The sequence below is a fragment of the Chlorocebus sabaeus genome, chromosome 14 (genome assembly GCF_047675955.1).
Source record: "Chlorocebus sabaeus isolate Y175 chromosome 14, mChlSab1.0.hap1, whole genome shotgun sequence".
Lineage (NCBI taxonomy): Eukaryota > Metazoa > Chordata > Mammalia > Primates > Cercopithecidae > Chlorocebus > Chlorocebus sabaeus.
This window is the reverse complement of record NC_132917.1, coordinates 47,197,811-47,220,028: the sequence shown is the minus strand read 5'-3', so window position 1 is coordinate 47,220,028 and position 22,218 is coordinate 47,197,811. Positions and strand designations below refer to the sequence as shown.

At 43.0% G+C, this 22,218-nt stretch overlaps 1 protein-coding gene across 2 annotated transcripts in view; it reads right to left on the bottom strand.

Moving 5' to 3' along the window:
• The window catches only part of MSH2 (mutS homolog 2), a 101,285-nt gene that overhangs the window by 64,237 nt on the left and 14,830 nt on the right, over positions 1 to 22,218 (bottom strand). For both annotated transcript variants that reach the window (XM_073022953.1, XM_007970712.3), the window contains exon 7: positions 11,605 to 11,804. In XM_073022953.1, the coding sequence (XP_072879054.1) occupies positions 11,605 to 11,804 (200 nt within the window). The remainder of the gene's footprint in view (positions 1 to 11,604; positions 11,805 to 22,218) is intronic.

Sequence of the window (22,218 nt, the reverse complement as noted above, 5' to 3'; positions counted from 1 at the left end):
AAGTGGGGAAAGAACACCCTATCCAACAAATGGTGTTGGGATAATTGGCAAGCCACATATAGGAGAAAGAAACTGGATCCTCATCTCTCACCTTATACAAAAATCAACTCAAGATGAGTCAAGTACTTAAATCTAAGAACCTGAAACTATAAAGATTCTAGAAGATAACAATTGGAAAAATCCTTCTAGACACTGCCTTAGGCAAGGACTTCATGACCAAGAACCCAAAAGCAAATACAATAAAAACAAAAACTAGCTGGAACTTAATTAAACTAAAGAGCTTTTGCAGCTGGGCATGGTGGTTCACACCTGTAATCCCAACACTTTGGGAGGCCAAGGTGGGTGGACTACCTGAGGTCAGCAGTTCCAGACCAGCCTGGCAAACATGGTGAAAAAATACAAAAATTAGCCAGGCATGGTGGCACACACCTGTAATCCCAGCTACCTGGGAGGCTGAGGCAGGAGAACTGCTTGAGCCCAGGAGGCAGAGGTTGCAGTGAGCCAAGATCATGCCACTGCACTCCAGTCTGGCCGACAGAGCGAGACTCTGTCTCAAAGAAAAAAGAAAAAAAAAAAAAGAGCTTTTGCATGGCAAAAGGAACAGTCAGCAGAAGAAAACAGACAACCCACAGAGTGGGAGAAAATCTTCACAATCTATACATCTGACAAAGGACTAATATCCACAATCTACAACGAGCTCAAACAAAAAAACAAACAATCCCATCAAAAAGTGGGCTAAGGACATGAATAGACAATTCTCAAGAAAAGATATACAAATGGCCAACATAAAAAAATGCTCAACATCACTAACGATCAGGGAAATGCAAATCAAAACAACAATGCAATACCACCTTACTCCTGCAAGAGTGGCCATAAACAAAAAATAAAAAAAGAATAGATGCTGGTGTGGATGCAGTGAACAGGGAACACTTCTACACTGCTGGTGGGAATGTAAACCAGTACAACCACTAAGGAAAACAGTGTGGAGACTCCTTAAAGAACTAAAAGTAGAACTATCAGTTGATCCAGCAATCCCACTACTGCATATCTACCCAGGGGAAAAGATATCATTATACAAAAAAGATACTTGCACACGCATATTTATAGCAGCAAAATTCACAATTGCAAAAACTTGGAACCAACCCAAATGCCCATGAATCAACAAGTGGATAAAGAAACTGTGATACTACTCAGCCATAAAAAGGAATGGATTGGCCAGGCTCAGTGGCTCACACCTGTAATCCCAGCAATTTGGGAGGCCGAGGCAGGTGGATCACAAGGTCAGGAGTTCAACACCAGCCTAGCCAACACGGTAAAACCTCATCTCTACCAAAAATACAAAAATTAGCCAGGCGTGGTGATGGGCACCTATAATCCCAGCTACTCAGGAGGCTGAGGCAGGAGAATGGCTTGAACTCAGGAGGAGAAGGTTGCAGTGAGCCAAGATGGTATCACTGCACTCCAGCCTGAGAAACAGAGCAAGACACCGTCTCAAAAAAAAAAAAAAAAAAAATTAACACTGGTTACTCTGCTAGAGTTAAACTGGGAGTTGACTTCTTTTTACATTATTACCTTTATAATTAAAAGAAAAAACACGGAGTCAGGAGCTGTGGCTCACACCATAATCCCAGCACTTTGGGAGGCCAAGGCAGGCGGATCACTTCAAGCCAGGAGTTTGAGACCAGCCTGGCCAACATGGTGAAACTCCATCTGTACTGAAAATACAAAAATTAGCTGGGCATTGAGGCACGGACCTGTAATTCCAGCTACTCGGGAGGCTGGGGCACGAGAATCATCTGAACCCAGAAACCAAGGTTGTAGTGAGCCGAGACTGCACCACTGCACTCCAGCCTGGGTGACAGAGCAAAACTCTTGTCTCAAAAATAAAATAAAATAAAATAAAAAATATAGAAGCTAAACAATGGGTACATATGGACATACAGAGAGAATTAACAGATACTGGGAACTCCAAAAGGGCAGAGGCAGAGAGAGGGATGAGAATTGAAAAATTACCACCTACTGGGTACGATGTTCATGAGCACAATAGAAGTACAAAGCTCACCATTACACAATATATCCATGGCACAAACCTGCACATATACCCCGAATCTATAAAAATAAAATAATAAGGCCAGGAGCAGTGGCTTACACCTATAATCCCAGCAGTGGCTTACACCATAATCCTAGCACTTTGGGAGGCTGAGGCAGGCAGACTGCCTGAGCTCAGGAGTTCGAGAACGGCCTGGGCAACACAGTGAAACTCCACCTCTACTAAAAATACAAAAAACTTGCCAGGCATGGTGGCGTGCGCCTGTAGTCCCAGCTACTCAGGATCCTGAGGCAGGATAATTGCTTGAACCCAGGAGGCGAGATAGCACCACTATACTCCAGCCTGGGCGACAGAGCAAGACTCCATCTCCAAAAAAATAAAAAACAAAAAATAAACAGCCTGGCCTAGAAAGCAGTTTTAGAAAATTACTCACAGAAAAAGAAAAAAAAAAAATCAAAACACCAGAGAAGTACACAGACCTTTAAAGTTTCTTCATAATAATTTCCTGGAATGTTAAAATAACAATAGATGTTAGCTAAATATCAATTATAATACGTAACTGTTAATATTTAAATTGTCAAAAAGCCGGCCGGGCGTGGTGGCTCATGAGGTCAGGAGTTCAAGACCAGCCCGACCAATATGGGGAAACCCCATCTCTACTAAAAATGCAAAAATTAGCCGTGCGTGGTGGCGCACGCCTGTAATCCTAGCTACTCAGGAGGCTGAGGCAGGAGAATTGCTTGAACCCGGGAGGTGGAGGTTGCAGTGAGCCAAGATCATGCCACTGCACTGCAGCCTGGGAGACAAAGCAAGATTCCGTCTCAAAAAAAAAAAAAAAAGGTCAAAAACTGTCAAACATCCTCAGGAGGTTGAGGCAAGAGGATTGCTTGAGCCCAGGAGTTCAAGACCAGCCTGGGTAATATAGCAAGGCCTCATCTCAAAAAAAAAAAAAAAGTTAAAAGTCAAACAATATTAGTTAAATTATGGCAATTGACAATTAGTACTATATACATCATTACCCTATCAATGTTTTCTATTAGACTTTTGCATCCAGCCAGTTCTGCTATATAATGCAGTGTATGTATTCCTAAAAATCAGAACACTACGCAGTAAAAACCAGAGCCGGCCGGGTGTGGTGAGGCACCTCTGCAATCCCAGCACTTTGGGAGGTGAAGGCGGGCTGATTACTTGAGCTCAGGAGTTCCAAAGCAGCCTGGTAACATAGAAAAACTGTCTCCACAAAAGTATAAAAATTATCTGGGCAATGGCTCATGCCTGCAGTCCCAGTGACTTGGGAGGCTAAGGTGGGAGGATAGCTTAAGCTGAGAGGCCAAGGCTGCAGAGACCACACCACTGCACCCCAGCCTGGGGAGCAGAATAAGGCCATTTCAAAAAAACAACAAAAAACAGCGCTTACGAGAAAACTGGAATTCAAGCCATAACTCTCAGAACCTTCATCAGTGACATGTTAAAAAAATAAAGACAGGAACCTCATAAAAGTAGTAGCAGTTTTATACACGTGAAATGGTTAAGAAATACATAACTATTAAAACAAATAAGTCACCTTGCAAAAGATAAGCAGTTTGCTTGTGGAGTGGCCTTTTTTTTTTTTTTAATTTTTTGAGATGGAGTCTTGCTCTGTTGCCCAGGCTGGAGTGCAGTGGTGCGATCTCGGCTCACTGCAAGCTCTGCTTTCCGGGTTCACAACATTCTCCTGCCTCGACCTCCCGAGTAGCTGGGACCACAAGTGCCCGCCACCACGCCCAGCTAGTTTTTTCTAGTTTTTTTAGAAGAGACGGGGTTTCACCATGTTAGCCAGGTGGTCTCGATCTCCTGACCTCGTGATGTACCTGCCTCGGCCTCCCAGAGGAAGTGCTGGGATTACAGGCATGAGCCACAGTGGAGTGGACTTCTAAAGGGCTGCAGCTTCTGAGTTACTGCAAAATGGTCAAAGGAGTACTGTCCGAAATGGGTGGCAAAGTTGTAACACCAGATGTGAATGGGTATGGTTCATAACATATACAGGAAAACGAGGTAGGTATTTCAAGAGCATCTGTATGTGTATCTTTTGTATATTTCTACACTGCTCAGTTCAGCTGGATGCATTTTTCTGCATTCACCTAGTGTTTCCTAGGGATTTGTGCATAAGCAAACTCAAAATTTACATTATGCTCAAATCGTTCCCTAATATACCACCCACACTGGAACAAATCTGTTTTCAAAACAAGTGTTACAGCAGAACTGTGTATAATTTGCTTTAAAGACTGAAACAACCTATATCAAAACAATAATGACTATATCTGGACAGCATGATAATGATCTACAAAGGACTTATATTGCTTTTATAAACTGATGAAGATGAGATTTAAAGAACATATTTCCAACATACAAAATCCAACCAAACCTTAAATAGTAGCCTCCATAGGCTAAGGGTTTTTAAAAAAGGCTAAATAAGTAACACAGATTCCTTTTATCATCTCCCTTTCCAGAAATGCCAAATAAATCACTTTTATATTCTTATTCTCCATTTAGAAGGAAACCACACAATCAGGTATAAAATGTGATTATTATACTAATGTACTATGTTATTTAGGGTCAAGGGCAATGGAGATAAGCACTTCTACTCTGCATGAGAAGAACAGAGAAGCTCACAGAAAAGGTGACATTTCAGTTCAATCTTGGAAAAATGAGTAGGGGTTCATCACATGGACAAGGACATTAAAGACAGGAAAACACGCATAAAAGCATAAAAAGGCATGGCATGTCTGGAGACTAGCAGCACTACACTGAGACAGAGGGTGTAGGTGAAGGACTGTGGGGGAAGCTGAACAGGGAGGGGGAAGCTGAACAGGGACAGGGAAGCAATGGCCAAGCCATGTGAAGAAATGGGGCCTTGTCCTGAAGATTATGGGAAGCAATTAATGTGTTTTAAACTGAAGAGGCAACATATTCTGAATTGATGACATGATCAGATGAGCTAACAAAGACTACTACCAGTTCAATGAAGAAGATGCATAGACCATGCGGGGGTGGGGGAACGGCAAATGTGAGGTACTTAAGGAGTGTATTAAACAGAAACAGATGGTAACTGGGTATCAGGAAAGGGAAGGGTTATGCATCTCAGTATTGTAGCTGTTATAAAATTCATCACAAAAAAAAATCTGAGGCTGGGAGCAGTGGCTCACACCTATAACCTTGCAGTTTGGGAGGCCGAGGTAGGCAGATTGCTTGAGCCCAGGAGTTGTAGACCAGCCTGGGAACATGATGAAACCCCCATCTCTACAAAAAATTCTAAAACATTAGTTGAGCATGATGGTGCATGCCTATAGTCCCAGCTACTTGGGAGACGAAGGTGAGAGGATCACTTGAGCTGAGCCCAGGAGGTCAAGGCTCCAGCACTCCAGCCTGGGTGACAGAGTGAAACCCTGCCTCAAAACAAAATAAAGATACCCGGGTAAATTGTTTTAAGCACTATCAGAAATTTGCCCTAACAGTAGAATATTGTTATTTTAAGTTTTGTCCCAGCTTTTTCAGGTTTGAGAGACATAAGGAATATGGGAGGCCAAGTATACCTTTTCGGAAATTAGCTATCTCTTAGTGGAGAAAGATTTAAAAGAGCCGAAATCACTCAAAGTGAATCTACTTTCTAGACGGCTACTGCCCTCTACTGTCTCTCTGAATTCACTTTATTTATTTATTTGGAATAACATTAAGCTTAGAGTTAATCAAAAACCAAAAAAAATCACACGGTAGCAGGAGAGCATACTCAATTTCTAGCAATATATTAACATATTAAGAAAAAGAAAAACTTCTAAGCCATGATTTTGTCTTTAAACATAGTACCTTTGGTCTATTTTCTTTACAAATTAGCCTCACTTTTTACTTTCTCCTTGCAGTCAGTATGCTAAAGAGCTACACTGAGTTCTGCAAAATGCCATTTTGTTTTGTTTTGTTTTTTTAAAAAAAACCTCACAGAGATCCTTTAGGGAGTTCCCAATGACCAGAGTACACCTAAAATTCAACAAATTTCAAACATTTTGTGTAAAAGAAAAGAACACAGCTCTGAGCACAACACATGGAAAACAGATTTTCCCCTGTAACATTTTCCAGGCTAAGACACTTCAAATACCTAAACTGGACATCAGCTGCAAGACCTATAATGTGAAGCATCTGATTTAGATAATGTTATGATCACTCACAGGTCTATATAACTTAAATCTAACACCAGAAAAGTAGGAAATTGTTGACTTGTTGCAAACTGTCATCAAGTTTATTAGACTGTGCCTATGCAGGGAGGTTGAGGAAGGAAGCCAAGTTACCCTCAACCCCAATTCCTAACTTCCTTAATTATCCCAGGGAGTGAGAAAGATCACCCAAGGAATGTGCAGAGCAGTACTTCTTACCTTCTAGGGGGAGAGGAGGGTATTTATATACATTTTTTGTTACTTCCCTCTCTACCAGGAAAGACATATATCCCTTGGAGTATCTGATGAAAGTTACAAATCCCCAGCCTGGCCAACATAATGAAACCCCGTCTCTACTAAAAGTACAAAACTTAGCTGGGCATGGTGGCACATGCCTGTAATCCCAGGTACTTGGGAGCCTGAGGCAGGAGAATCCCTTGAACCAGGAGGCAGAAGTTGCAGAGAGCTGAGATCACATCACTGCACTCCTCCCTGAGCCACAGAGTGAGACTCTGTCTCAAAAAACAGAAAGTTACAAATCCTTTCTCCAGAAAATATACACATACACAAAATGTTGCACAAAGTTTCAGGAAGCCTCTAAGAACTCATTCAAAGAATCCCAGCTTAGCCAGGCACAATGGGTCAAATTGGTAATCCCAGCACTTTGGGAGGCCCAGGCAGGCAGATTACTTGAAGTCAGGAGTTCAAGACCAGCCTGGCCAACATAGTGAAACCCCCATCTCTATTAAAAATACAAAAATTAGCCAGGTGTGGTGGCACACCTCTGTAACCCCAGCTACACGGGAGGCTGAGGCACAAGAATAGCTTGAACCCAGAAGCGACTGGAGTTGGAGTGAGCTGAGATTGTACCACTGCACTCCAGCTTGGGAAACAAAGTAAGACTCTGTCTCCACAAAAAAAAAAAAAAAAAAAAAAAAAAAAATCCCAGCTTTTCCTGTTATTAAGTGAAATGAGAGCCAAAAATAGAATTTGATAGGGTAAAGGAACACTTAGGAAAGCTAAAAACAAGGATAAAGAGAACCCATGGAACAAAAAGAAAATCAGGAATACAAAAATGTTTAACATAACCTTAGAAAGGAGAGTTTCAAGGATGGGCATGGTGGCTCACGCCCGTAATCCTAGTACTCTGGGAGGTCGAGGCGGGTAGATCACAAGGTCAGGAGTTCGAGACCAGCCTGGCCAACATAGTGAAACCCCATCTCTACTAAAAATATATTAAAAATTAGCCGGGCATGGTAGTGGGCAACTGTAATCCTAGCTACTCGGGAGGCTGAGACAGGGGAATCACTTGAACCTGGGAAGCAGAGGTTGCAGTGAGCCGAGATTGTGCCACTGCACTCCAGCCTGGGTGACAGAGAAAGACTCCATCTTGAAAAAAAAAGAGAGTTTCAAGATCAAAATTGTCAAAATCAGTGAAGCTTTGTTAAAGACTTTACTGAGGCTGGGCACAGTGGCTCACACCTGTAATCCCAGCACTCTGGGAGGCAGAGGTAAGGCGGATCACCTCAGGTTGGGAGTTCGGGACCACCCTGACCAACGTGAAGAAAACCCATCTCTATTAAAAATACAAAATTAGCCAGGTGTGGTGGCAGGTGTCTGTAATCCAGCTACTTGGGAGGCTGAGGCAGGAGAATCGCTTGAACCCGGGAGGCACAGGTTGCAGTGAGCTGAGATTGCACCATTGCACTCCAGCCTTGGCAACAAGAGCAAAACTCCGTCTTAAAAAACTAAAAAAGGAAAGAAAAAAGCGGGGGGGACTATCCCGCATTCACTGGACTTAGCAAAAAATAAAGGTCACCTAGCAAATACCCTTTCAGTACTGTGGTCAGGGCTGGAAACCAGATGAATGAATGGAAGATGGGAAGTGCAGGCTTTCAGAAACCCAGCTGGGAATGGAAAGAGGGAGAGAGAGATATTAATAGATGGTATTGGAAGAGGACCCAGGAACAAGGGTGCTTTTTTTAAAAAATAGATGTGTGCATCTAAAAATATGCAGTGGTAAAGAGCCAGTAAAGAATAAAAGCAAGTAGAAAGTAAGGAGTAAGAAGTGCGGGTGGGGTGATGGGGGAAAAAAATTAAGAGGGTTCTTAACTTAAGGCCAATACTCCCTCTTGAAAATAAAAGGATATTATTTACTATGTGATGCTAAAGATATATGAGAAAAAAAAAATGATCAAACAGCTGATTTAAACGGTGAGAGTGAATTGTTTAGAGAGCCTATCTCCATAATTGTACCCTGATTCCATCCCTAATACTGGTCAATCACCTTCTGTTTCTAGCTGGTCCTACTGGAATAAAACAAGAGGTATGGAATCAGAAAAGCACAGCAGTGGAAGACACTCATTGACAGAATGGAAAAATAGAGGCACAAGGTGGATACATGGCTGCCTACACCACACTAAAAGAGTATGAAAACAGCAAAGTATAAAGACTCATTTTCTTTTTCTATTGTTCTTTTTTTTGAGATAGAGAGTTTCGCTTTTGTTGCCCAGGCTGGAGTGCAATGGCACGATCTCTGCTCACCGCAACCTCCACCTCCCGGGTTCGGGCGATTCTCCTGCCTCAGCCTCCCGAATAGCTGCGATTACAGGCAAGTGCGACCACACCTGGCTAATTTTGTATTTTTAGTAGAAATGGGGTTTCTCGGCTGGGCACGGTGGCTCAAGCCTGTAATCCCAGCTCTTTGGGAGGCCGAGATGGGCAGATCACAAGGTCAGGAGATCGAGACCATCCTGGCTAACACAGTGAAACCCTGTCTCTACTGAAAAATACAAAAAACTAGCCGGGCAAGGTGGCAGGCGCCTGTAGTCCCAGCTACTCGGGAGGCTGAGGCAGAAGAATGGCGTAAACCCAGGAGGCGGAGCTTGCAGTGAGCTGAGATCCAGCCACTGCACTCCAGCCTGGGCGACAGAGTGAGACTCCATCTCAAAAATAAATAATACTTATACTAATAATAAAGAAATGGGGTTTCTCCATATCGGTCAGGCTGGTCTCCAATGCCCGACCTCAGGTGATCTGCCCATCTCCGCCTCCCAAAGTGCTGGGATTACAGGCGTGAGCCACTGTGCCCAGCCAGTAGAGACTCATTTTCTTTCTTTTTTTTTTTTTTTTTGTTGCCCAAGCTGGAGCGTAGTGATGCAATCTCAGCTCACTGCAACCTCCACCTCCTGGATTCAAGTGATTCTCCTGCCTCAGCCTCCTGAGTAGGTGGGACTACAGACAACTGCCACCACACCCAGCTAATTTTTTGTAATTTCAGCTAATGTTTTTGTAACGGGGTTTCACCATGTTAGCCAGGATGGTCTCAATCTCCTGACCTCGTGATCCGCCCACCTTGGCCTCCCAAAGTGCTGGGATTACAGATGTGAGCCACCCCGCCTGGCCAAAGTTGTATTTCTTTAAGTCTGTCTACAAAGAAACAACAAAGCTTCCCCATAATATCAAAAGGTATGTTTTAATAGTTCTAAGCAATCATGATTAAGTAAAATTTTAAATGCTTTATGTTAAAAAAAATTGTTTTAATTACTTTGGACCCTAAATTGCTTAAAATTTTTTTTAAAAAGTAAAAAATGCTTTACGTATTAGACACAACAATGTAATTACTAAAATTACTGGAGAAACATGGTTAAAATTTAAAACTATGCTTATTAGAGAAAGGTGATTTTATCCACCAATATTGTATTAATATGTGTCTGCTCACTTTACTCTGGTAACTTCACTTTGAATTCAACTGTTAGAGACCACCAAGACCCTCTATCTTAACTCTCTCATAGGTGTGCTGTGTGAGTTAATTCCAACAATTCTAATATTAGCCTGTACTGTTTTGTTAAAGTTCCTGCGTGGCAATGACCCCTGATCAAGGCATGAAAAATGATGATTGAATGGTGGTGTTTTGTATTTGTGGGTCGGGGGATATTCAGGTGGTTTACTATCAGCATTGTTTAATGTGATTGATGAGTTGCACTTGGTCTCAATGAAGCTCTTCCTCTGACCTCCACTGAAGAGGCTAGAGAACAGGAACATGTCCGCTTGACAAGAAAAGTATTAAAAAGCCCAGTGAAGACTCTATTTTGGGCTCCTACGTTCCAAGGGGTCCTCTGCATACATCCTGCTCTGAGAAAGAAAATGCACCCCATCACAGACTTTACACAACAAAGGACAACTGGAACTTGCACCCGAACTCTCTGGATGACTTGCTATGACAGTCTTTGACTGTGATGCACATCCTTACTATAATGCTGCTACTGGATTGTATCCTTTTCCTGTAATAAACTGTAGATGCATAATCATTGCCATTCTAGGCCCTGTGAGTCTTCTTTGGCAGTCAAACCCTTTTTCACTGCCTCTGTCAGTGCAATAGGCCTTAACTCTAACATTCATTTCCAAAAAGCAAAAATTTCTAACCTGTTACATGTCTCTTGGCTTCTGGCATGAAGTTAAGAGTCAATACAAACCTGTTATTATAAGTCTGGGCCAGGCGCGGTGGCTCACGCCTGTAATCTCAGCACTTTGGGAGGCCAAGGCAAGTGGATCACAAGGTCAGGAGATCGAGACCATCCTGGCTAATAAGGTGAAACCCTTTCTCTACTAAAAATACAAAAATTAGCCGGGCATGGTGGCGGGCACCTGAAGTCCCAGCTACTCGGGAGGCTGAGGGAGGAGAATAGTGTGAACCTGGGAGGTGGAGCTTGCAGTGAGCCGAGACTGCACTCCAGCCTGGGCAACAGAGCGAGACTCCGTCTAGAAACAGAGAAAGAGAGAAAGAAAGAAACAAAGAAACAGAGAGAGAGAGAGAGAGAAAGAAAGAAGGAAAGAAAGGAAAGGAGGAGAGGAGAGGAGAGGAGAGGAGAGGAGAGGAGAGGAGAGGAGAGAGGAGAGGAGAGGAGAGGAGGAAAAGAAAAAGAAAAGAAGGAAAGAAAGAAATCTGAACGTGGCCAGGTTCTGTGGCTCACGCCTGTACTCCCAGCACTTTGGAAGGCCGAGGCAGGCAGATCACCTGAGATTGGGAGTTCGAGACCAGCCTGGCCAAAATGGTAAAACTAAAAGTACAAAAATTAGCTGGGCATGGTGGCACATGCCTGTAATGCCAGCCACTCAGGAAGCTGAGGCAGGAGAATCACTTGAACCCAGCAGGCAGAGGCTACAGTGAGCCAAGATTGCGCCACTGCACTCTAGCCTTGGCAACAGAGCAAGACTCCATCTCAAAAAGAAACAAAAACAAAAACAAAAAAAAAGAAATCTGAATGTGTACTAAGAGTGAGTCACCACCATCAACTTCATGAGGACAGCACATTGCCAAGTCTATATTGTATGAGTTGAAGGAAAACAAAAAACAAAATCATTTGTTACCTTCATGTTTTTCCAGAGCCTGTATAACATTGGGTAGTTGATTTATACCCTGATAGAGTCGGTAACAATCTTGTAAGTTTGCTGCTTGTCTTTGAAACTTCTTGGCAAGTCGGTTAAGATCTGGGAATCGACGCAGTAAATCTTCTTGTAAAGTCTGCCTCAATTCTGCATCTTCTACAAAAGCTTCCACTAAATTCAATCTGAAATAAATTAACTTGAATTAATCTAAAATATTTTAGTATAAAATTAAAATTTGTCAACTAAGCACATAAGTCTCAACTAAGTGAGCTCAAAATTCCATTTAAGAAGCTTGAATCCACCTGGAGCGGTGGTTCACACCTATAATCCCAGCACTTTGAGAGGCCGAGGCAGGCGGATCACCTGAGTTCGGGAGTTCGAGACTAGCCTGACCAACATGGAGAAACCCCATCTGTACAAAAAATACAAAATTAGCCGGGCATGGTGGCTCATGCCTGTAATACCACCTACTCGGGAGGCTGAGGCAGGAGAGTCACTGGAACCCGAGAGGCAGAGGTTGCGGTGCACTTAGATCACACCATTGCACTCCAGCCTGGGCAACAAGAGCAAGACTCTGTCTCAAAAAAAAAAAAAAGAAAAAAAAAGAAGAAGCTTGAATCTAGGCTGGGTGCAGTGGCTCACACCTGTAATCCCAGCACTTTGGGAGGCCGAGGTGGGCAGATCTCAAGGTCAGGAGTTTGAGACAAGCTTGGCCAGCATGCTGAAACCCCGTCTCTACTAAAAATACAAAAAAATTAGCTGGGCATGGTGGCGCACGCCTGTAATCCAGGCTACTTGGGAGGGTGAGGCAGGAGAATTGCTTGAACCCAGGAGGCAGAGGTTGCAGTGAGCCGAGACAGCGCCACTGTACTCCAGCCTGGGCGACAGAGCGAGACTCCGCCTCAAAAAAAAAAAAAAAAAAAAAGAAAGAAGCTTGAATCTATTCTGAAACGTTAGCTTTTTTAGAAGGTGGAAAGCTCTGTAAGACTATGAGGCAAACATTTCCTGATTAGCTAAGAGTCAAATTAATGTTTAGTTAAGCAGTATCATAAGACACTGATATATACCCAATTTTGTTTGACTTTCATCAAACAGAAATGCCTTAAATAGGAGAAAGAATTTCATTACTGGGACATTGTTATGGACACACTGTTGCACATGTAAATAGTGATGTTTAATGAAACAGAACTACAGTTCAAGAATGTTGCCCAATCCAATACTTAGTGTATCTCTTATACATTTTTAGAATGCTTTTTTTTTTTTTTTTTTTTTTTTTTTGAGACGGAGTCTTGCTCTGTCACCCAGGCCGGAGTGCAGTGGCCAGATCTCGGCTCACTGCAAGCTCCGCCTCCCGGGTTCACGCCATTCTCCTGCCTCGGCCTCCCGAGTAGCTGGGACTACAGGCGCCCGCCACCTCGCCCAGCTAGTTTTTTTTGTATTTTTTAGTAGAGACGGGGTTTCACCGTGTTAGCCAGGATGGTCTCGATCTCCTGACCTCGTGATCCACCCGTCTCGGCCTCCCAAAGTGCTGGGATTACAGGCTTGAGCCACCGCGCCCTTACCTCTTGACGGTACAAAGCCAAAAACTGTTAATTAAAAAACTAAAATAATTTTACTGCTTCCCAAAGTCAATAACATCTCAGCTTGTTTCAAGAACGATAGAATATGCAGTTCATATTGCTTCTGTAAGTTATTGGAAATCAGTGACTTTTCATTTTTTTCAGTGTAACCACAGCAAGAAATGTCTTTACATCACAATCCAGCACATGCATATACAGATCTATGATTAAAATAGGTTTCACAAATCAATACTTATATTCCAATTATGTGATACACTCTGCTATTTTCTTTTTTTTTTTTTTGAAACAGAGTCTCATTCTGTCGCCCAGGCTGGAGTGCAGTAGTGCAATCTCGGCTCACTGCAACCTCCAGTTCCCGGGTTCAAGTGATTCTCGTGCCTCAGCCTCCTGAGTAGCTGGGACTACAGGCGCATGCCACCACACCCGGCTAATTTTTTGTATTTTTAGTAGAAACGGGATTTCACATTAGCCAGCATGGTCTCAACCTCCTGACCTCGTGATCCTCTGCCTCAGCCTCCCAAAGTGCTGGGATTACAGGCGTGAGCCACCGCGCCTGGCCCTAAATTTCTTAACTATTTACTGACATCACTAGCATTTACAATTCCTGTGTTACCAAAATGTTTATCAAGCATGTTATAAGAGGAAAAACACATTATCTCCAGAGTACACACAAAATGGCCACATATAAAAACACATTTAAAGCATAATTTCTCAATCTTGGCAACACTGCCATTTTAGGCTACATAAATACTTGTTGTAAGGGGCTGTTCCATGCTTGTTTAACAGCAACCCTGGATTCTACCCACTATACACTCTCTTCCTCAGCATGACAACCAAAAATGTCTCTAGACATTGCTGAATGTCCCCTGGAGGGAAAAACTGCCCCAGCTTGAGACTGCTGGCTTAAAGGAACTTGAATTAAAATTCACTTTTTAAGAGAAAAGTAACCTAAACCATGTCCAGCTAATGTCTAGGCAGCTAACAACAGATACATGTTTTTTATGGAAAATGCCAAATTAGTGGGAACACAATTTGCTGCCAAGTTTACAGCCCCGTCAATGGGGCTATAAACAAACATCGAGATTAATTAGGATGCCTACTGCTCCAGAAAAGATTTTTGTGGCATATACTCTACATTTGAAAAAAGAAACAATGGATGTAGTCAAATTACACAATTCAAAACAGCGAACTTTGGGGGCTTTCCTAGCTAAGCGTCTGGATCTAATTGGGCTTCATCAAGTCTGGTCCAAGGATCACCAGCATCAAAATCACTTGGAGGTAGATAATACAAAATCCCTGGGAGTGGGGCCCAGCTGTGAAATCCCATGCAATTATTATGCACACAGCTTGATTCTTATGCACATAGAAGTCTGAATCCTAACAATCACAGAAATCCCTTAGTTATCTTAACAAAGCATGTAGGCCAGGTGCGGTGGCTCACACCTGTAAGCCCAGCTCTTTCAGAGGTCGAGGAGGGCGGATCACGAGGTCAAGAGATCCAGACCATCCTGGCCAATCAACATGGTGAAACTCTATCTCTACTAAAAATACAAAAATTAGCTGGGCATAGTGGCACACGCCTGTAGTCCCAACTACTCTGGAGGCTGAGGCAGGAGAATCACTAGACCTGGGAGGCGCAGGTTGTAGTGGGCCGAGATCGCGCCACTGCACTCCAGCCCAGGCAACAGAGTGCAATTCCATCTCAAAAAAAATAAAAATAAAGCAGGGAAGGAGGTATGAAGGGGCAAGAAAAGATTGACAAAGTCTAATGCTGGCTGACCTACACCCTCACCTTTCCTTTTCTCTTCTTTGCATAAAACTCCCGTATCCTTGTGGGTGACACTGAGGTCAATGGTAAAAAACATCACAGAGACTATATTTCTGATAAAATAATCTTATGCTTCTTCTCTGTTTCCAGTATCTTATCATTTAATTTCATCACTTAATCAAACTGACCAGAAAATAAATCGCAAGTAATCAACAGAGTTGAAGAGCCCACAAGCACACATATCCTTTCCTCTCCTCAGTGGAAGAGGTGGCTGTGCATCCCTACCTGTGAACTGAAAGGAGTCTGTGCAAAGTCAGCCAATTTTGTACCTCTGAAAAACTGATTTTCTACTGAATTTTATACTATATGATGTCTCACCTATTCAAGAGAAATTATTAGAAATAAAAAATGTATAAATATATAGTGAAATGAAAAAAACTATAAATACTGTCGGGAAGAAATACAAATTATAGTCATAATATGACCCCATATTGTTTTTAAGTGTTATCTATGTTTTTAAAAATGTATATATCTGTATAAATAAACAAACAAAAAAAAACCCTGGAAGGGTAAGAACACAAACTAAACTGTTAACACTGATTACCACCACAGACTAGGACTGGAGGTAAAGTAGAAGTAGGGGTGTTTACCCTCTAGATTTTTTAAAAACATGACCTGACCCTGTAGAGCTTTTCAAATAAAGTTAAATTATTTTTAAAAAAACACAAATTAGGCCGGGCGCGGTGGCTCAAGCCTGTAATCCCGGCACTTTGGGAGGCCGAGACGGGTGGATCACAAGGTCAGGAGATCGAGACCATCCTGGCTAACTCGGTGAAACCCCGTCTCTACTAAAAAATACAAAAAACTAGCCGCCAGGCGAGGTGGCGGGCGCCTGTAGTCCCAGCTACTCCGGAGGCTGAGGCAGGAGAATGGCGTAAACCCGGGAGGCGGAGCTTGCAGTGAGCTGAGATCCGGCCACTGCACTCCAGCCTGGGCGACAGAGCGAGACTCCGCCTCAAAAAAAAAAAAAAAAAAAAACACACAAATTATGAGATATAGCAATGATAAAACACAAATGAGAAGCCACAAATGCACACTTTTGTTGTACTTTTACAAATTGTTTGCCAACAAATTGTAAAACAGCTTTCTCTCAAGCAACAAGTTACACTTCCTATTTGCTCTTCATATCCCTTTCACATCCTACAAAGGATAAACCAAGAATAAAGCAAACTTGGTAAGAGAGAACCAATGGGGTTTTGTTGTAAAGAACAAGGTGGACAGATGCACTACTGCTAAGTGCTGTAGAGTAAGAACAGAACACTCCAAATTTAAAAAATCAAAACATCTGTTTTTCTTTCTCTCTTCTTTTATGAGACGAATTTGTGCTCGTTGCCCAGGCTGGAGTGCAATGGCTCTGGTCTTGACTCCTGACCTCAGGTGATCTGCTGTCCTCAGCCTCCCAAAGTGCTGGGATTATAGGCGTGAGCCACCGCACCCGGCAAAACATCTCTTTCCTTTTTGTCTTATTTCTCCAAAGTCCATGAAGAGAGCTGATACCTCTAGTTCATCCTTACTGGTTTTAAAAGATACTCAAACAGGCCGGACACGAGCTTACACCTGAAATCCCAGTACTTTAGGTGGCCAAGGCGGGCAGATCACGAGATCAGGAGTTTGAGACCAGCCTGACCAACATGGTGAAACACCATCTCTACTAAAAATACAAAACTTAGGCCGGGCACAGTGGCTCACACCTGTAATCCTAGCATTTTGGGAGGCCAAGCAGGTGGATCACCTGAGGTCAGGAGTTTGAGACCAGCCTGGCCAACATAGCAAAATCCCTTCTCTACTAAAATTAGAGAAATTAGCCAGACGTGGTGGCACAGGCCTGTAATCCCAGCTACTCTGGAGGCAGAGGAAGGAGAATCGCTTAATCGCTTGAAACCGGGAGGTGGAGGTTGCAGTGAACCGAGATCGCACCAGTGCACTCCAGCCCGCACAATAGGAGCAAGATTACATCTCAAAAAAAAAAAAAAAAAATTAGCTGGGGATGATGGCCCACACCTGTAATCCCAGCTACCTGGGAGGCTGAGGAAGGAGAATTGCTTGAACCCGGGAGGTGGAGGATGCAGTGAGCCAAGATTGTGCCACTACATCCAGCCTGGATCACAGAGCAAGACTCTGTCTCAAAAAAAAAAAGATACTCAAACCACTTCCAAATGGAATGCCTTATCTAGATCAAATCTTTATTAATTTTTCCTTATCAATGGACATATTCTCTCCAAACTGGATTTCATATATAGTATATCAACATAATTTTCAGAAAATTCAGAAACAACCATAGGGCTTCTTTCCCTTCCTAAGCCCCCCAATTTAAACCCAAATAACAACTGCAATATTCAAAAGATTAAAATGTCAACCGTTCATTAATTTCCCAAAAATTAACTTTAATAAAAATGAAATTTAAGTTATTTCACAATTTTCACCTACAAAGTAGCATTAAGGACTGGGTGCAGTGGCTCACACCTGTAATCTCAGCACTTCGGGAGTGTCGAGGCAGGCGGATCACCTGAGATCAGGAGCTCAAGATCAGCCTGGCCAACATGGCAAAACCCCATCTCTACTAAAAATACAAAAATTAGCTGGGCGTGGTGGCGGATGCCTGTAATCCCAGTTACTTAGCAGGCTGAGGCTGGAGAATCATTTGAACCCGGGAGGCAGAGGTTGCAGTGAGCAGAGATTGCACCACTCCACTCCAGCCTGGGGGACAAAGAAAGACTCCATCTCAAAAAAAAAATGAAAGAAGTAAAATGGCAAAGAAAGGACAAGCTTCTAAAAAAACAAAGCACAAAGCAACATAAACACAGCACAGCTCCCTCAACCTTTGGTCCAGATATCATTAAAGGCCTAATAAATTGCTAGTTTCACAAGTCTATTCAACATACAACTTCAGTAACAATTACAGTTTCAGTTTATGTTTCTGGTTAAAAGAAGCTTAAAGAAAAACACAACTACTCTGCTGTTTCTGTGACAATGTCAATTTTAAATCACAATTTTAGAAGTATCACAGTTATCGTTGGCATAACAGTATACCTATCAATCCTACTCAATAAAATGACTCAGCTGTATGCAGTTCTGCCAGTCAACATGCAAATTAATATTGTATTAAATTGCATACAGCTGAGTCATTTTGGGGCTCAGTTAACCCCTAAAATTCCAATAGAATTAACCAAATTCTTGCGGCTTTTTTTTTTTTTTTTGAGACAGAGTCTCACTCTGTCGCCCAGGCTGGAGTGCAGTGGTGCAATCTCAGCTCACTGCAACCTCTGCCTCCCAGGTTCAAGCAATTCTCCTGCCTCAGCCTCCCGAGTTACTGGGACCACAGGTGCACGCTACCACACCCAGCTAATTTTTTATATTTTACTAGAGATGGGTTTTCGCCGTGTTGCCCAGGCTGGTCTCGAACTCCTGAGCTCACACGTATAATCCCAGCACTTTGCGAGGTCGAGGCAGGCCAAGGCAATCTGGCCGCCTTGGCCTCCCAAAGTGCTGGGGTTACGGCCACTGCGCCCGGCCAAATTACTGGTATTTTAAAATCAACATTCTGTCCCCTCTTTAACCCTACCATTTCTAAGCTTTCATTATAAGAGCTGACTGGAATTGGTTGGGCATGGTGGCTCACGCCTGTAATCCCAGCACTTTGGGAGGCTGAGGCGGGTAGATGGCTTGAGCCTAGGAGTTCAAGAACAGCCTAGAAAACATGACGAAATCCTGTCTCTAACAAAAAAACAAAAGCTAGCTAGTCTTATAACTCATTCTCTAGACAGATAGAGACAGGTTTTTTTCAAAAGAGCTGACTAGAATTGCCCGACAGCTAATTTAAAAGGCTGAGAGCAAATATGGTTCCTAAAGAACTGTAATTATAAGTTTATAATTCCTTTTTTCATCTGTCCTACATATGGATTAAAGAAGTCAGAACCACCCATTTGATACATTAAATAGCAAATACTGGGCAGGCCTAAAGATTTTTTAAAAGCGTAAGTCCCAAGAGTCCTTATGTTTACACATGCACTTGGAGTGTTGTTCTTTATCCTTTTAAGCTTTTTCTTTTGTCCATTTATGGATTCATCTGAAGCTTTAGTAATTTTTTCTTTTTAATGTCAGAATTCTGTAAGGAACATTGAACATATGTTAGCATATAAAATAGTTTATTCTTGTGAAAATGCTGACAAAATAATTTGTGTATTGAATTTGGTATTTTTATTGCCTTCTAGTTTAATATTGACTATTTCTTTTTATATAAAATAAGATTAACATAGCAATCTTTTTTTTTTGAGATGGAGTTTTGCTCTTGTTGCACAGGCTGCAATGCAAGGGTGCGATCTTGGCTCACCACAACCTCCGCCTGACAGGTTCAAGCGATTCTCCTGCCTCAGCCTCCTGAGTAGTTGGGATCATAGGCATATGCCACCACACTCGGCTTATTTTGTATTTTTACTAAAGGGAGGGTTTCTCCATGTTGGTCAGGCTGGTCTTGAACTCCCGACCTCAGGTGATCTGTCCACCATGGCCTCCCAAAGTGCTGGGATTACAGGCGTGAGTCATTGTGCCCAGCCAGAGACATATTTCTTATTAAGATTGCTACTTTAGGGCTGGGTGCGGTGGCTCACGCCTGTAATCCCAGCACTTTACAAGGCTGAGGCGGGCAGATTTTGAGGTGAGGAGTTAGAGACCAGCCTGGCCAACATGATGAAACCCTGTCTCTACTAAAAACCCAAAAATCGTTCGGGCATGGTGGTGCTCGCTTGTAATCCCAGGTACTCAGCAGGCTGAGGCAGGAGAATCGCTTGAACCTGGGAGGTGGAGGTTGCATTGAGTGGAAATTGCACCACTGCACTCCAGCCTGGGCAACAGAGACTCCACTGAAACAAAAAAACAAGAAAGAAAGAAAGATGTCTCCAAGTAAAGTATGGAAAAGTTGGCTTTGTGAGAAGAAAGAAATAAAAGTGTTATTTTTTCTTCTGAGAAAGAGCCAGAGAGTAAAAGAGTGAAAATACAGATAAATTTTGAGGTTTTAACTGTTAAGGAAGAAATCATCTCCTTAGAGGTGGGAGATAGCTGAAGGCTTAAGGGAAAGTAAAAAACTGGGGGTTGGTCACTATAATGAGTCAGACAATAAAAGTAACATCCAGCTATCACTGAAAGCTAGAAAGCATGAAAGCACAGTGGGACTTATCAGCATTGTATGACCTTCTCCAGCAAATTTTTTTCTTTTTCAAAGACTGGGGATAGGGAAGGTTCTCACTATTTTCCCAGTCTAGACTTGAACCTGTGATCCTCCTGCCTCAGCTTCCCAAGTAGCTGGGACTACAGGCACAAGCCACCACGCCTTGCTTATCATAAATAATTTTGGCTGGGCATGGTGGCTCACACCTATAATTCCAGTACTTTGGGAGGCCAAGGAGAGTGGATCATCTGGGGTCAGGAGTTCAAGACCAGCCTGGCCAACATAGTGAAACCCTGTCTCTATTAAGAATATAAAAAATGGCCAGGCAAGGTGGCTCAAGCCTGTAATCCCAGCACTTTGGGAGGCCGAGAAGGGCAGATCACAAGGTCAGGAGATCGAGACCATCCTGGCTAACACGGTGAAACCCCGTCTCTACTAAAAAATACAAAAAACTAGCCGGGCGAGGTGGCAGGCACCTGTAGTCCCAGCTACTCGGGAGGCTGAGGCAGGAGAATGGCGTGAACCCGAAAGGCGGAGCTTGCAGTGAGCTGAGATCCGGCCACTGCACTCCAGTTTGGGCGACAGAGCGAGACTCCGTCTCAAAAAAAAAAAAATTAAAAGAGTAGAGAGAATAGACATACTTGTTCTGCTTGTATAGGCCCAGACTCTGCTTGGAAGGATGTTCAATAAACACACACTGTTGCTCCCAGGACAGGTGGTGGCAAAATACAATAGGAAATGTGACCCTGCAGCCACGCAAGACAAAGGCTCTTTATGGAACTGACAGAGAAGGGTGGGTGACTTATCACTGTATATCCACCTGTTCTTTTTCAATTTTGACACATATAAATGTAACTACTTATTCACAAATAATAAAAATTACAAATTGTAAATTGCCTTAATTACTTGCAAATTACCCAGTCCTTCCAATCTCTTTTTTTATTGATACCTCATAATTGTACACATTTGGGGGTTTGCATGTATACAATGTATAATACTCAAATCAGGGTAACTGAGATATCCATCACCTGAAATGTTTGGGAATCCAATCATTCCAATATTGTTTTTGTTGTTGTTGATTTTAGGTGTCTTTTTTTGTTTGTTTGTTTTTGATACACAATCTCGTTTGTGGCCCAAGTTAGAATGCAGTGGCACAATCTCGGCTCACTGCAACCTTTGCCTCCCAACTCAAGCGATTCTCATGCCTCAGCCTCCAGAGTAGCTGGGATTATAGGCACACACCACCACGCTCATCTAATTTTGTATTTTTAGTAGAGATGGAGTTTCACCATGTTGGCCGGGATAGTCTCGAACTCTTGACCTCAAGTAATCCACCTGCCGCGGCCTCCCAAAGTGTTGGGATTACAGGGGTGAGCCACCACATCTGGCTGTTGATTTTTGTTTGAGACAGTGTCTCACTATGTCACCCAGGCTGGAGTGCTGGGACATGAATATGGCTCTTTGCAGCCTCGACCTCCTGGGCTCAAACAATCCTCCAGCCTTAGCCTCCCATATAGCTGGGACCACAGGCACATGCCACCATGCCCAGCTAAATTTTTAAAAATTTTTTTGGTAGAAATGGGGTGTCATTTTGTTGCCCAGACTGGTCTCAAACTCCTGGGCTCAAGCAATTATCCTGCCTCAACCTCCCAAAGTGCTGGATTATATGTGTGAGCCACCGTGCCCAGCCTCAATTTCTTTCTTTTTTTTTTGAGACAGGGTTTCACTCGATCGCCCAGGCTGGAGTTCAGTGGCACAATCATAGCTCACTGCAGCCTCAAACTTCTGGGCCCAGGTGATATTCCCACCTCAGCTTCCCGAGTAGCTCAGGCTACAGGTACATGTCACTACACTGAGCTAATTTTTTTTTTCTTTTGTAGAGATGGTGTCTCACTGTGTTGCCCAGGCTGGTCTTGAACTCCGAGGCACAAACAACCCTCCCATTACGGCCTCCCAAAGTGCTGGAATTACAGGCACGAGCCATCGCACCCAGCCCCAACTTCTGGTTCTGAATCACTAAATCC